Below are 14,988 nucleotides of genomic sequence, written 5' to 3'. Positions count from 1 at the left end.
TCATCCACCCGCAACCTCAGCAGGCCTCGTATGCAGGCATCCTCCTTTGAGTGGTAAGGAGGTGTTGAATGATTCACCAGAAGTATGAGTCATCATAAGACTTGGGGCCCTCAGAACGGGGATGCTGTGAATGCCTGCCCACTCCCAACAGAAATCAATCTGTAAGCGGTAACTGAAAGTTAAGCAGCAAAACTAGCTAATGGTTGCATAATTAAACACTAAGTTAGAAACACAGCTGCATGAAAAGGCTCAGAAGATACCCTTGGGACTGTGGAATAAGTTCAGTGAAATGTCCTTCATGTACTTTTCCAAGAGTAACAGTTGTAGGAGAAAAGCATAAGGCCTGTTTTTCTGCACGTGCTTATTGCTCATTACATACATATGGCATTGACATTTTAAAATATACTGCATTTACCCAAATCCAAAATGAGCCCCACACCCAACCCCAATTTCTTTCCTGTTAAATATAGGGGATCGCCTTGAATTCAGAATCCTCTTTCTTTTGTGTAAATACAGGTATAACCTGTATATATACACTACCTGGGGATGTACATGTCAGGCAGTATTCAAATATGTATTTAACCTCTATCTTGTAAGACATCATCTTAAATTCAGAGTTGCCTTCTAGATTGTGAACTGCCCAGGGCCTTTTTTTGTATGGGGCAGTATAGAAATGTACTGAAATAAATACAAATTTGGATAAAAATACTTCTGGCTGCAATGTCAAGATCATGACACTTCTTGCCATTCCTTAAAATGCTGCTGAAAAGTTATTATATTCAAAACATGATTCAATAATCCCCAGATACTAGCTCGCCATGGCACCTGGAAATTTAAGTGTGGTGCCTGAGCCAACTGATGGACGGACATGGTCATATTATAATGCATTATACAAATCTATGATGTCACATTGGGAGTACTGTGTTCAGTTCTAGTCACCAGATCTCAAAAGGATTTTGCAGAACTGAAAAAGTGCAGAAGGAGGGAATGAAGATATTCAGGGGACTAGAGAGGTAAGGCTACAACATTTGAGGCCTTTTAGTTTAGAAAAAAGGTGACTAAGGGGAGACATGATAGAGGTTTATAAGACTGTGTGTTGTGTGGAGAAAGAAGTTAGTCTCTTTCACACACAACACTAGAAATAGGGATCACCCATGAAACTGATTGCCAGGAAATGTAGGACTGACAAAAGCAAATACTTTTTCACACAGTGCATAATTAGCCCATGGAATTCTCTGCCACGGAATGTGGTGATGGCCACCAGCTTGAATCGTTTTTTAGAGGGCTTAGACAAATTCATGGGGGCCAGGTCTATCAATAGTCTTGATGACTATAGTCTACCTCTAGGCTCAGAGGCAGGATGCCTCCAAATACCAATTGCAAGGGAGCAACAGCAGAAGAGGGAGTATGCCGTCATCTCCTACTTATTGACTTTCCAGAGGCATCTATCTGGTGGGCCACTGTGGGAAATGGACTGCTGGATTAGATAGGCTTTAGACCTGATCCAGCAAGGCTCTTCTTATGTTCTAGAAAGGAGTGAGAAGCGAGGCAGGCAGGCAAGCAAGGGGGTGGTGGGGGGGAGTCTGTCCTCCTATAGAGCAGAAAGTGTTGCTGGCACAAGTAGCAAGTCCACCTCCCCAACAGAACAGAGAGCAGTCTGACTCCTAAATGTTTAGGCTTTCCCTAGAGCCAAAGAAAATGTGAAAGTGCCTGGCTGAATACGGTCGAAATCAACCTAGTCCAGCATTCTGTTACCAAAAGCAGCCAGCCTGATGCTTTTGGGTAAGCACAAGCAAGACATTCAGGGCAATGCGTTTCTCCTAATCTTGGTCCCCAGCATCAAGGATTCAGTACAAGCCTTGCCTCTGTATGTAAAAACTCTATTTCACTATCATGGCTATTTTTAGCCAGTCTTATCCCAAGGGCTCAGGAAGGAGCAATGGTCTATTAACTATTCTACCCTAATCCTCCCTTGTAGTGGCCTTAACACCCAGTTTGAATTTTAAACATGTCTTATGCTACATTCTGGAAAATATACAGGAGAGGAAAGGCTCAAAGTTGAAGGGCAGGCCAGGCAATAAGAACATCTGTCTACATGCCCTAGAATATCTGGTCTGTTGACTAAATGATGTACTGAGGATACTGTTCTTTGTCCATTAATGAGTTAGTAGCTGTTAGACTGAACTTCCATGATTTAGTCCAATTATTTTTTTAAGCCATCTAAGCCAAACACCACATCTTGCAGCAGTAAATTCCATAAATTAAAGTTATGCATTGTGTGAAGTAGCACTCAAAGTTTTCAGTCCTGGAAATGTTAAGATTCACTGGGAGATCCCAATATCTAATATTGGGATGGAAGGAAACAATTTTCTCTCTGCACGGTTCAGAGTTATGGATTATTCCCCTTCAGTTTTGAAAATTCTATGATAGCCTGAAAGTATCATAGATTTTTCAAACTGGAAGGAACCTTAGCATCTTCTTCTATTCCAACATCCTGCTCTGTGTAGAAATCTGCTACACCATTCCCGAAAGATAGCCAGTGGTGCACCTAGGAAATTTTGGAGCCTGGACCTAAAGGCCTTTGGAGCCCACCCACCCCCGCCTGAAAGTTAATCATCACCACCTAAAAGCATTTGGAGAACCACCACCCCCACCCGCTGCAAGTTAAGCATCCTACACACAGAGACACACACACAAACAGTATTTTTAATATGTGGGTTCTTGAGGGCACAAACAGCAACTGAACTCACGAGAATATAATAATATATAACAAGCATATCTACACAAATATTCATGAGCAGAAACATTTCAACATGCAACTTAACATAACCCAATCCCCATATTTCTTTACCCACTCCCACCCCTGTCTCTAAAGGACCCAGTATTTAAGCAACTGAATTTGCAAGAATGTAAGGATATTAAAAAACAAGGGGGGGGGCAAGGGGGAAGACCTTGGGATTTTTGTTGCTTTATAAAGGCAACTGGGGTCTGGATGGTTGGAGCTGCTTTGCTCTTCTCTTGACGTGTTGCAATAAATGTGACTGAACATTTACTCCTCATTCTAATATAATGGACTAGAAAGCAACCTAAGTGAAGAACCAGGAAGCAAAGACAGACACCCACTCTAATGCTAACAGCCTAAGCTGTTGAGGGGCAAAGAGAAGATCAGTGGGTGTAGATGCCATCAGCAAAGTTCCTAGGTTTGGAGATCAACTCAGTTTGGGGAAGGGACAGTTTCATGAAGTTAGAAACACAGTGGGCAACATTCAGAGTAGTCATGACCAAGCACCACTAAAAGCAAGGAAGTGGTGCTTAGTAAAAAAAGGCTAGTTAGGGTTTATTTAGTCTGGATGCTGCCCACTATTTTAGAGTGCCACTGAGAGGACTCTCTTTTAGGAGTTTAATAGAACAATATTGGTGGAATCACTCCATGGATCATTTACTGACTAAAACATTTATACTAACCTTTTCTGTCCACCTTTCTGCCCACCTTCCACCCCCCAACAACAAAGTTCAAGACCCAATGTTTACAATTGCCTTAACATTAACGCAATATCAGCAGCAACAGAGTGACTGAAGAAGTCCCAGCAGCAAGGAACTCTTTTGAAAGGCTAATGGAGCTTTCTTGCTTAGGGATATTATACCAGAACACTGCGGAAATGGAAAGCAGAAGGTCCAGGAAGTCCAATCCGACAAGGGAAAATGCCAGTTCTTCCACTCTTCCCCGCGCCCTGCCAGGCATGATCCCCCCGCCCCTTACTCAGAGCTCCCGGAGAAAGCTCTGGCGCCTTCGATCAAGCTACTGCCCTCACGCTCACCTCAGTCCTCAGCAGTGGTGACGGCTCTCGAGGAACCTCAAAAGGAGGAACTGATTATTATTTTTCCCGTAGCGGAAAAAAGCTCAGCTTCCTTTCCTGGATCTGCAGCTATAAAGCTATACATCCAATTTTATAAATAGGGTATTTTATATTTGTGCATCATCCTGGACTTATGGCTCCTACTGGAACAGCAGATGGAAGCCGTGGCCAGGGGAGCCTTTGCCCAGCTTTGTCTTGTGCACCAACTGCGGCCTTACCTCGACTGGCAGGCTCTGGCAACCGTGACTCATGCCATCACCACCTCTCGGTTGGACTAGTGCAATGCACTCTATCTGGGGTTACCTTTGAAGACGACTCGGAAACTTCAGCAGGCCCAAAAGGCCACGGCCCAGCTGATTATGAGCAGCAGAAAATGTGACCATGTTTCACCTTTCTTGTGGTCACTGCATTGGTTGTCAGTTCACTTATGGGTCCAATTCAAAGTGCTCGTTATCACCTATAAAACCCTTCAAGGTTTGGCGCCTGTGTACCTTCAGGACCGCCTCTCCCATCCGACTTTGACCCACCAAGTGAGGTCATCTCAGGTAGGCCTTCTCAGAGTTCCGGGCCCAGGGGAGATATGTGGGGCCTGGGCTCATGGGAGGGCCTTCTCTGATGCAGGCCCCTCCTTATGGAACACTCTGCCTCCTGAGATTCATAATGCCCCCTCCCTTCTGCCCTTTAAGAAGCTTCTGAAAACTTATTTATTTTGCCAGGATTTGTGTGTGTGTGTGTGTGTGTGTGTGTGTGTGTGTGTGTCCATCCCTTTTCCCCCTCTTGTTTTTGTTGTTCTAATTTATGTAAACCGCCTCGAGTCTATGGAAGTCAGGCGATCAATAGATCTGCTAAATAAATACTGCTGCCCTGAACCAACTGCATTCCGCTCACTGATTAAAAATTTAGAGGGAACACTGGTTGGAAAGGTGATCCAGCATCATGACATTCGGGTTCAGGACGGTTTGCTGTATAGGGGGGATAGAGTACATTTGCCCAATGGAGGAACAAGCTGTTCCTCCGGGACTTGCAATGGGGTATTTAGGAAGTGCTAGTGGGATGGGAAAGTGGGGATAAGCAGAGATTTGCCCCACTTTTGTGGTAGGAGAATGCATGTGGGTGGTAGGTAGGTTAACAGTGTTTGGCCGGAGGACCATTTGATCAGCCATTTAGGGCATGGATCAGCCATTTAGGGTTTTGCGGCTTGGAGGGTTAGGAATGGCCCCTGCTCGGGTGTGTGTGTGTGTGTGTGGCTCAGCTCACCAACTCAGAGCTCTGCGGCCTGGTTGGGGTCCTGTAGCCCTCTCCTCAGTGGGGGAGAGCCTTGTGGTGAGAGGATGTGGTGCGAGGACAGAATCAGCACCTGGCCCTTCGCCTTGGTGTGGGAGGAGGCTGTCCCACACGGAAGGAATACCCGCACTCTGGTTAGTTAGGTACCTTGTTGCAAGTCCTATTTCTGCTGTACTTTAATAAAGTGGCCCTATTTTACTCAATTTAAGCATGTCCTGTCTTCACTGGGGCCCGGGGGCACAAAATGTTAACACAATTTTAAAAACCCATCAGTTATAGCTGCAGATAAAGCAGTACAAGCCTCTCTAAAATATAGGTTTTCAGATGGTTTTTAAAAGCCCTGAGTGTGAAGAATCTCTTCTGGCAGGGTGTTCCAAAGCTGAGGGACCACAACTGAAAAAGACCTGTGTCTAGTCCCCACTAGCCAGTCCATCTTCTATTATCAGTATCATCCTCTCCCTCAGCAATCTTTTCCGAAACCTCATAGCCCTCCACACTCTAGCCTTTCCTTGCAGCGAATGTGGCCCAAGTCCGTGATATTTCAGACGCCCTTTTCCTAGAGCTAAACTATCCCTTTTCAGATGAGGCAACCAGAACTTCATTCTCATTGTGACTACACCATAGATTTTCTATAACAGCATTTTAATACTTGATGTTTGCATGCTCCCATTTTTTGGCCCATGTTGCTTCACGCACTCCTACATTTAAAACAAGTGTCAGATGTAGACATTATACATTTCTGCTTGTTCAAGAGATGAAATATAAGTCATGAATTACAACTTGGAACCCTAGCAAGGATGATAACTGGCGGTTACTGTTTGGAATGTGCGTAATTCCTTTTAAAGAGTAAATTCCCGTTATATAAAGCTACATTGAGCTGGTTTTTAGCAGCACATATGGCCGACTTCACACTTACATACACAGGTGCCCAAGAGCCACAGAACTGCAGCAGTCCACCAGCAAACTTCTGTTCAACCTACTTCCTCATAATGTTTGTTTTCCTCCCTATGTAGTTCAACCGTGCATTCCTTCCCACGGGCCACTTTAAATTTGCATCTGTGCAGACAGAGCACAGTGTGCACTCAGCTCCATGGAGTGTGAATGTGCACATATTTCCACTTTCCCATCCAAAAGATGGCACTGCAGTCATCTTTCAGTGTGAAAATTCAGGTCATGAAGAAACAGCAGAGCTGGCTTCCCCCCACTTTTTAAATCCCAAGACCAGATTGGTTCACCCACTGAGCATGCATGAAAGCATTCTTAAGAGCAAAACAAACATACGTCTCCTCCATGAAGCAACATGTGGAGACACACACACACACAGCACACACACCTAAAAGGCTTTGCATGGACAGATGAAAGAGCCATCTACCCTAGCACTGGCTGACATCCTGATTACTGAAGTGCACGTGTAAAGAGGGACTGTGAGATGCGATTGGGGCCCATGTGCAACTCCCTAGTCCCTGTGAAACATCTCCGCTCTGTCTGTGCTCCAGAAAGGTGCTGGCAGAGAGGTAACACATTGCTAATGCTTAGTGACGTGTTTCCTGACTTCCAGAGCACTTCTGGAGTGCCAACAGAACAGGAGTGTTTTCCCCACTTGCGCAACAGCATGTACGTAGAGCAAACTGGAGGAGCTGTGTACTCTGACTGCCAGCAGCTCTCCTGGGATTCAAGCAGAAGTCTCTCCCAGTCCTACCTGGAGAAGCCAGGGATTGAAACTGAAACCTTCTGCATGTGGAACAGATGTTCTTCCACTGAACTATGACTCCATCTCCAATTGTGTTTGTCGAGTGCACTGAAGCTTCCTGCAGCAAACATTTAATGTGACAATGACAGACTAGCATCCTAAAACACCTGCATAAATTTGGCTCTAAGCACCTTAAGTGGCGCAGTGGGGAAATGCTTGACTAACAAGCAGAAGGTTGCCGTTTCGAATCCCTGCTAGTACTATATCGGGCAGCAGAGATATAGGAAGATGCTAAAAGGCATCTCATACTGCGCTGGAGGCGGCAATGGTAAACCCCTCCTGTATTCTACCAAAGAAAACCACAGGGCTCTGTGGGCACCAGGAGTCAAAATCGACTTGACGGCATACTTTACTTACTTAAGCCCTAATTGGACTGCAGCTATCCAACAAAGGACAAGCACCAGTGTTTGGATGCTTGGGGGGCCTTTGGAAACATGGCCTAGGAGAGTCTATTGGGATGGAATAAAGCAGCTAGAGAGGAGTGGTAGGGCTTAGAGCATGTCAACTGAGAGCCTGCCGTCACCACTGGAGCCAATACTTTGCTGGTAGAGAGCCAGGATAGGTCAGAGATAGTAAGCCTCTTAAAAGGTCTGGGCCGAGACAGGGTTATGACCCCAGACATGACTAGTGACTCAGCTGTGCTCCGTAAGTCTCACTATAATTGTGTTTCATTGGCATGGCAGTATTGTTTGAAATGTTTATTGTGAGTTGCTTTGGGAATCATGGTTGAGTGCTAGAATACAAATATTTTAACCCTAACACACCCCACATCCCCACCCCACAGACTAAACCTCAGTGGTAAAGCATATATCTGCCTTGCATGCAGAAGGTCCCAGGTTCAATCACTGGCATCTCCAGGTAGGGCGGGGAACTGCCTGAAACCTTGGAGAGCCACTGCCAATCAGGGTAGACAGTGCTGAGTTAGATGGACCAATGGTCTGACTTGGTATAAGGCAGCTTCCTAGCTTCCTATTTGGCCAGTAAAATATGCTTCAACCTGGAGTCATTTTGTTGCAAAGCTGCCTTTTCTTACCTTCGTTGAAATTGTCATCGGCTGAAATGTGGGTGAGCGGGGATTGGGGCCGAGAGTCTCCACAAAGAGAGTAGCTGTGTTCTGCCTGGATGAGGGGAGCTGGAGAAGCCGGCGACAGCTCCACTTCCATCATCTCATTTTTGTCCGATAGGAAGGGGTCGTTCAACAGTTGCCCCAAAACATCCTGGGAAAACTCATCAAGGAGTTCTGTGAAGTGCTGAGGAAAGAAAAGGGGGGAAAGGATAAGAATTCTGATAATATCTTCTGACTGTGGCGTCATCAGAGCTACTTTATTTATTGGTTATTAAACATAACAATTGTTTTCTGGGCAACAAAAAATGGAATAAATATGCAATTAGAAGCACATTAAACACAAAAAGCTACAATAAAGTACGAAGACATTTAAAAACATTTGCTAAAATGTTTTTTAAAAGCCTAAGTGAACAAGAACAAGGAGATCTTCACCTGGAGTCTAGAAAATCATAGTGATGGTGCCAGGCAAACTTCACTGCCATGCTACTGCATAAATGGGGTGCCTCCACCAAAAAGGCCCTCTCCCTAATAAGTCACCCCCCCCTCACCTCATTTGGCAAGGGCACAGGGAATAGGACCTCTGAAGAAGATCTTGCCAGTCAAACACAGAATAAAATTCGACTCTCTAGCCGTTGTGGGATCACAATTCCCATCAACCCCAGCTGCAACTTATTACAAGTGTTTTATCATGACAACAAGCATTTTCTATTTACATGGCCATTACTAAGTGAGATAGGAAAGATTGTTCATATGGCAACGTATGGAATTTCCCAGTTTCTGCTATATTTCAGAGTGCCAGTGTTTACTAATGTGGGAAGATATCTTATTTATCAATATTATGTTTATTTGAACTCTGGAATTTAGTTTTTAGCATACATAAAAGGTTGTATATGTATCATGAGAGTTTCCAATTGGTCAGAGTACTGACCAATTCATCATTCGATAAGTACTGTACTTTAATTTATCTTCACTCCTGATCTTCTTACATTAATGACTAATATTTGGGCCCGGAATATTTCCTGTTGGTTGTGTGTGGACTACAACTCCCATCATCCCCAGCCACAAATTATGGCTGAGGACCCCTGCTAACTTAGCAAAGAGACAACCTTTAAACGTGGTGATTCTCTTTATTTAGCAGGGGGAGAGTAACTGGCCCTTTCCACCCCAGCACAGTACTTCCAGTGACTGTTGCTAGTGTCTGTCCAATGTTTCTTTTTAGATTGTGAGCCCTTTGGGGACAGGGAGCCATCTAATTTAATTTAATTATATTTCTCTGTGTAAACCGCCCTGAGCCATTTTTGGAGGGGCAGTATAGAAATTGAATGAATGAATGAATGAATGAATTATAGGAGTTGTAGCCCAACAACAGCTGAAAAGCTTCAGGCTGGCCACCTCAATATATTTTAAACTACCAGTGTTCAAACATAGGAGCATGGGAAGCTGCCTTATACTGAGTCTAACCTTTGGTCCATCTAGCTCAGTATTGTCTACACAGACTGGCAGCGGCTTCTCCAAGGTTGCAGGCAGGATCTCTCTCAATCCTATCTGGAGATGCCAGGGAGAGTACCTGAATGCAAGCATGCAGGTGCTTGTCCCAGAGCAGCCCCATCCCCTAAACGGACTATCTTACTGTGCTCACACATGTAGTCTCTCATTCATATGCAAACCAGGGTGGACCCTGCTTAGCAAAGGGGACAAGTCATGCTTGCTACCACAAGTTTTAGCCCCACTTTCCTTCAGAGCCAAGTCTTGTTCAGTGATTCCATTTGCAATTCTTAAGCCATCACAAAACCAAACTGGTGTATCAAGAATATGAGTTGATTGGAGCAGAGCAAAGCTACTGTGCAATTTTTTTTCCACAGCACACGTGCCCTCACAAAGCGACCACTTAAGAGCAAACGTTGCCTTGCAGGATCAGAACCCTCCCCTCTGGAAGCTCACAAGCAAGAGCCAAGGGGTTCCCTTTTTGTCTCCAGAATTTAGTGATCAGAAATATCCTGGCTTGGTCAGTCTCCATTCTTAGGTGCTCACAGAAAACCACCACCGACTTAGCAGAAACCTGTCCCTGACCCTCAGTTAATAACCTTTAGTTAACGAATTATTGGTAAGTATAGTTAAGAGAGCACTGCACTAGCTTTCCATTAGACAATTATCATTATTTGGTCCTTTCAAGATGAATCAGTGGTTGGAATATATAGACTATCAACACACACATTTCTTTGTTGAAAAATTGGAAAAATATTAGTAATAAAGAATGTACCCATGGTCAGAGAGATGCCACAAGCAAAAAAAACAAGTCAGCAGCAACATTATGAAGAAAATCTTGATGTTGCCAGAATGCTCCGAGGAGAGTCAAACTTAATGAAAGCACATATTTTATCCAACCAAGCGATGCAAAATCCCACAGGATATGCTGTCAGAACACCACTTTGTCCACATACACACTCTGTACCAGAGAGCTTGTGCACAGGCAGGAACAGGGTGGAGGTTTAGCTCTCCAGCTGAAGGGCCCAAAGGCCAAACATGTTGCGTTAATTGTGTTAAAAAGACACATTTAAAGCCGGGCAACTTCTATTCTTTCACAGAAAGCAGGAGCGGCCAGAAGAAATCCAGACTGGGACAGCAGTGTGCAGGGTGAGGAGATGGATAACCCTTTCCCTGCAGCAGTTTTCCTGCCAATGTTGCCATTTGCCTCCCAAGCAACCGTCTGAGGGCCCCATAAAGAGAAGGCGTTTACCCAGCAGCCTGGAGCAGCTTGTTTTATACTGAAAGCAGACCAGGAAGAGCAGTCGCCAACCCTACCAGATCCATCAACTCCTTGGGGCTGGAACTTATCCTTTTGTTTAGGTTACCCTGTAACACACCATGCCCAAAGGTGGTACTACACCGATTACGCATCTTTATTTGGATGCAGATTTAACTCTGCATTTATAGCCTACTTTCCAAAGGGGAAAAGGCTTACAAGGTCGCCATGTGTGTAAAGCAAAGTTGTGCCCTTGAGTCCATGTTAACTCTTGGCGACCACAGAGCCCTGTGGTTGTCTTTGGTAGACTACAGGAGGGTTTTACCATTGGCCTCTCCCGCGCAGTATGAGATGATGCCTTTCAGCATCTTCCTATATCACTGTTGCCCAATATAGGTGTTTCCCATAGTCTGGGAAACATACCAGCGGGATTCAAACCAGCAAGCTCTCGCTCGCTATGCAAGTCATTTTCCCACTGCGCCATTAGTTGGCTACCATGTGTATGTTCCCCTCTAATAACTTTTGCATTTACAGTCTGATACAAATCAAATTCACAGCAGCTCATGAGATGCAATCCTACTGGACCCCCAAAAAGTTTTTCCTCCCAATCCACTATGTTGGTTCAAGATGGTGGCTGGAGTATTTTTAAAACTGGTGTTCATTGAGTTGTGAGGGGACTGTACCAGGTGTTCCCAAAATGGCATGTCTGCCCTATTCGGGTGTCCAGGAAGCCTGAGGGGGCCACCAACTGATGGCACAAAAGATGCTGAAGCATTTCACTACAGACTGAAAGCTGAATGTACACACATGGGATTTGCAGCTGAAAGACAAGTGTGCAAAGAAGAGTTGCCAAACACACTTTCAAGTGTAGCTGGGGAAAGATGCAACAGAGAACTGGACAACAGCAGCACTAGGACTGGAGGGCAAAGTTGAGACTGTTCCCAGCTCGCCGGAAGGAAGCAGCATTTGCCTCTCTATGGCATGGAGATAAAGTATGAAACTTAAAGTATGTAGTACACCACTCTGGGCTCCTTGGAGGAAGAGTGGGATAGAAAATGTAAGTAAGTAAATAAATAAATAAATAATAAGGTCTGAGAGTCGTATCACTAGCAGCAGAAAGAAGTGCTCCTCCCAACTAGGGCTGAACAGGCACATGTGCAATTCCAGGTGGGCAGAAATTAACTGGGTTGGGGCCTTATCTCAGTGGAAGAGCCCCTGTTTTGCATGTGGAAGGTTCCAGGTTCACTCTCTGGCAGCACGTCAGAGCTGTGGCTGGCGGAACCTATGTTGTAGCACATGCCAAGCCTCCAGCCTCTCTGACCTGCATTTGCCTCCTTCATTAGCATTCAGCTCCACTTCCTCTTTCTAATTCATCAAAGGGAGAAGAACCACATATGCCATCCCAAGCTCTGTAGAGGCAGGGCAAGGTAAAAATATCATAAATTGTATGCCAAGTCCAAACTGAGGAATCCATCCAGAAGAGGGATGGAGATGAACAGGCAAGCAAGCAGGTAAGGAAGCTGACTGCCTGGGCAGGTAAGCAGGACAACATTGCTTGACAGGCCAAACTGCTTGGAGGCACGCCAGGGAGCTGTGCAAACAAAGCCAGAATCTGGCTGTTGCCCAGCCAAGCCACCTAGCCCTGACCCAAAAGTATTTCAAGAGAGAACCCAAAAGTGTTTCAAAAGAGGTCAGATCAGGAAGACCAGTGACTGCTGCAGCCAAGGGTCAAGTCTGAGTCATACTAAGGTTGGGCACTCTGTACCAGTGCACAGATCTGGAGAATCTTCCCCTTTGGATATGCCCAGATCCACAAGGCTCACTTAATCTCTTCTCCTTCCAGGGAAAGCTGTCAGCCTTTTAGTTTCCTCATATTTGGAAACGCCACCATTGCTTCTATATATTAAGCAATAAGGAAGCAATTGTTGCATTCCGGACTGTGGGAAAATGTTAGATTGTACTTGCTACTAGGGGTGTGCAAACAGGTTTGAATATGAACTGGTTCAATATTGATATCAAACACACATGCCCCAGTTTGGGAGTTTGAACTTGGGGTGGGTGGGTTTCTTTTTTCTTTTAGCTTACCTCCTCCAGGGGTCTTCTCCAAGGTGGCAGAGGGGTCCACGGAGGTTCCCCCTCCCTCTGCCAGCCTTCCTTTTTGTAGTCATGATCCAGGCCATACAGGGTCCAAAATGGCCATACAGGGTCCAAAATGGCCACCAAATAGGCCCAGAAAGGGCCGAAGATGCCCAAACAGGATGATTTTTACAAAAAGAAAGGCCATCAGGGGGAGGGGGAACCTCCGCGGAACACATACCTCACCACCTTGGAGAATCCCTCTGGAGGGGATAAGTAAAAAGGGGAAAAGATCCAAAAATGTTTGGCAACCCACCCACCCCAAACCGAACCAAACGGGATGTGTATGTTCTAAAACCAAATTGGCCCGGTGCGGTTTGGGTCCGGTTCTGGTGATTTTGTGCACACCCCTACTTGCTAGTGGGATCATGGAGTTGGGATGCGTTACCATTATTGGCTGGGATGATTCAGCTCTAGGGTACGGAGGGATGGGGCCATAATTCAGTGGTACAGCACATATTTTGCATGCAGAGTTTAATCCCTGACATTTCCAGGAATGACTAGGGAAGATCCTTGTCTAAAACCCTGGAGAGAAAGGGTGTGTAGGCAATATTAAGCTACGTGAACCAATAATCCGACAGCTTTGTGTTTTCAATATGTTCACACTTTGCACTGTGGTCAACACAGTACTACCGTTTTGGGAAGCAGCAGCAGCTAGTAAACTCACCGACTTCCCCAGAAAAGTGATGGGAAGGAAGTGAGATCGTACACAAGTAAACAGTAGATTTCACCCTTGAGCATTCATGCACACAGTGAATGGTGAATTTATTAAAATGCAAAGCCAGAACCCATACCACAAATTTCCCAGTGGAATGATACATTATTCCCCATGTCTGCTCCATAAAAGTACTTAAACACAAATAGCAACATTCATTTCCCAGGCTAAAATGTGGTACCTTATTGATTCTAACGTAAGCAGGTTTAATTCTTGTTCTAACTGAAAGTTTATGGTGATTAGAGTCTGCACGGACCACTACCGCTAGGGTGGCCTCTACGATTTTGCCTTAACAGCAGACAAAAACTAGGTTAGAATGAAGCCAAAACATAATGCATGTACACACACACACACACACTTCTAGCAGGAGATTAAATCTCCCCTTCTGTCTTGTAGGGATGTGCACGGAACTGGTTCAGAGGCCCTTTATGGGCCTCAGGACCGGTTCGAAGATGATGCAGGTGCATCAGCAACTTCTGGTCATATCCGGAAAGGGAGGGCAACAGGGTGGCATGGAGGTATGCCGGCGGGGGGGAAGCGGCGGGGAGAAAAAGCAGCGGGTGGGGTAAGTGCACCCTCCCCCTGCTCTTAAAGGGAGATCCCCACTGCCTTCAGACCGCCCCACCGTGGTCCCATGCACAGCCCTACTGTCTTGCACTGAGGGACTCAAGGCCACAACTTTAAATATGTAGTTTGGCCCTGTGTGTTTGGGGGGGGTTGGGGGGGCAGGGGCAGAATATCAAACAGTTGCAAGAGAGGGATGAATCTAAATTGAGACCCTGGCATGGGAGAAGAGGGTTTCAAGTCTTTTAACTATAGTCCCCCATCTAGATCAGGCCCCTTCCATCATGGCCATTATTTATTAAATACAAACGCAGAGTCAAACAACTTATTCAGAGTCACACCTACTTCGTCTTAACAATAGGACTTGTGTCAAAACCCCAGTAATTATTCCAGTTAGGTTTTAACTCGATCCCGGAAACCTGCATTTGCTAGAGTGGCTTTCAAGCATGTGCCTCTCCCCTACTGAGGTTTTTCAACAGCCTGACCAGCTCCATAGCAAGATCAAGTATTGTGATGAGAGCACCTAAGGCAGGGCTTGACAAACCTCAGGAAACTATAGTGCCTAGAAAATTGCCTGTGGTGCTTAGAACATGATATTCAGAGGCAGAGTTATTTAACAAAAAATGTATTGGTCCCAGGCAGCCCTGTTTCTGTTCTAAGTACGTTACTCGCAGAGGAGATACAGAAAAGTCCATTTACCCTCTCCCTGTCAATGACCCTACACACACATACACACTATGTCAAGTTAATTTTGCTAAGTGTCCACTGCCCAACTCCTAAATTTGGGGGTTGGCCTCTCGATCCAAAGAAAATTTGTCAAGGCCTAACCTAAACGGAATGGGAACAGCCAGAATGTAAATACATGCATCCTAA

The 14,988-nt window shown here is 45.3% G+C and overlaps 1 protein-coding gene across 5 annotated transcripts in view; it reads right to left on the bottom strand.

Annotated features, from left to right (window-relative positions):
• The window catches only part of CREB3L2 (cAMP responsive element binding protein 3 like 2), a 118,573-nt gene that overhangs the window by 47,106 nt on the left and 56,479 nt on the right, over window positions 1-14,988 (bottom strand). For 4 of the 5 annotated variants that reach the window (XM_053257447.1, XM_053257448.1, XM_053257449.1 and 1 more), the window contains one exon: window positions 7,925-8,141. In XM_053257447.1, coding sequence (XP_053113422.1) covers window positions 7,925-8,141 — 217 coding nt within the window. Of the gene's footprint in view, window positions 1-7,924; window positions 8,142-8,389; window positions 8,544-14,988 lie in introns of those variants that run through there. The other variant, XM_053257451.1, reaches the window with a different exon arrangement.

This window comes from Hemicordylus capensis, chromosome 5 (genome assembly GCF_027244095.1).
Source record: "Hemicordylus capensis ecotype Gifberg chromosome 5, rHemCap1.1.pri, whole genome shotgun sequence".
Taxonomy (NCBI): Eukaryota; Metazoa; Chordata; class Lepidosauria; order Squamata; family Cordylidae; genus Hemicordylus; species Hemicordylus capensis.
Note: the sequence above shows the minus strand (reverse complement) of the source record. Positions and strands in the feature narration are given on the sequence as shown.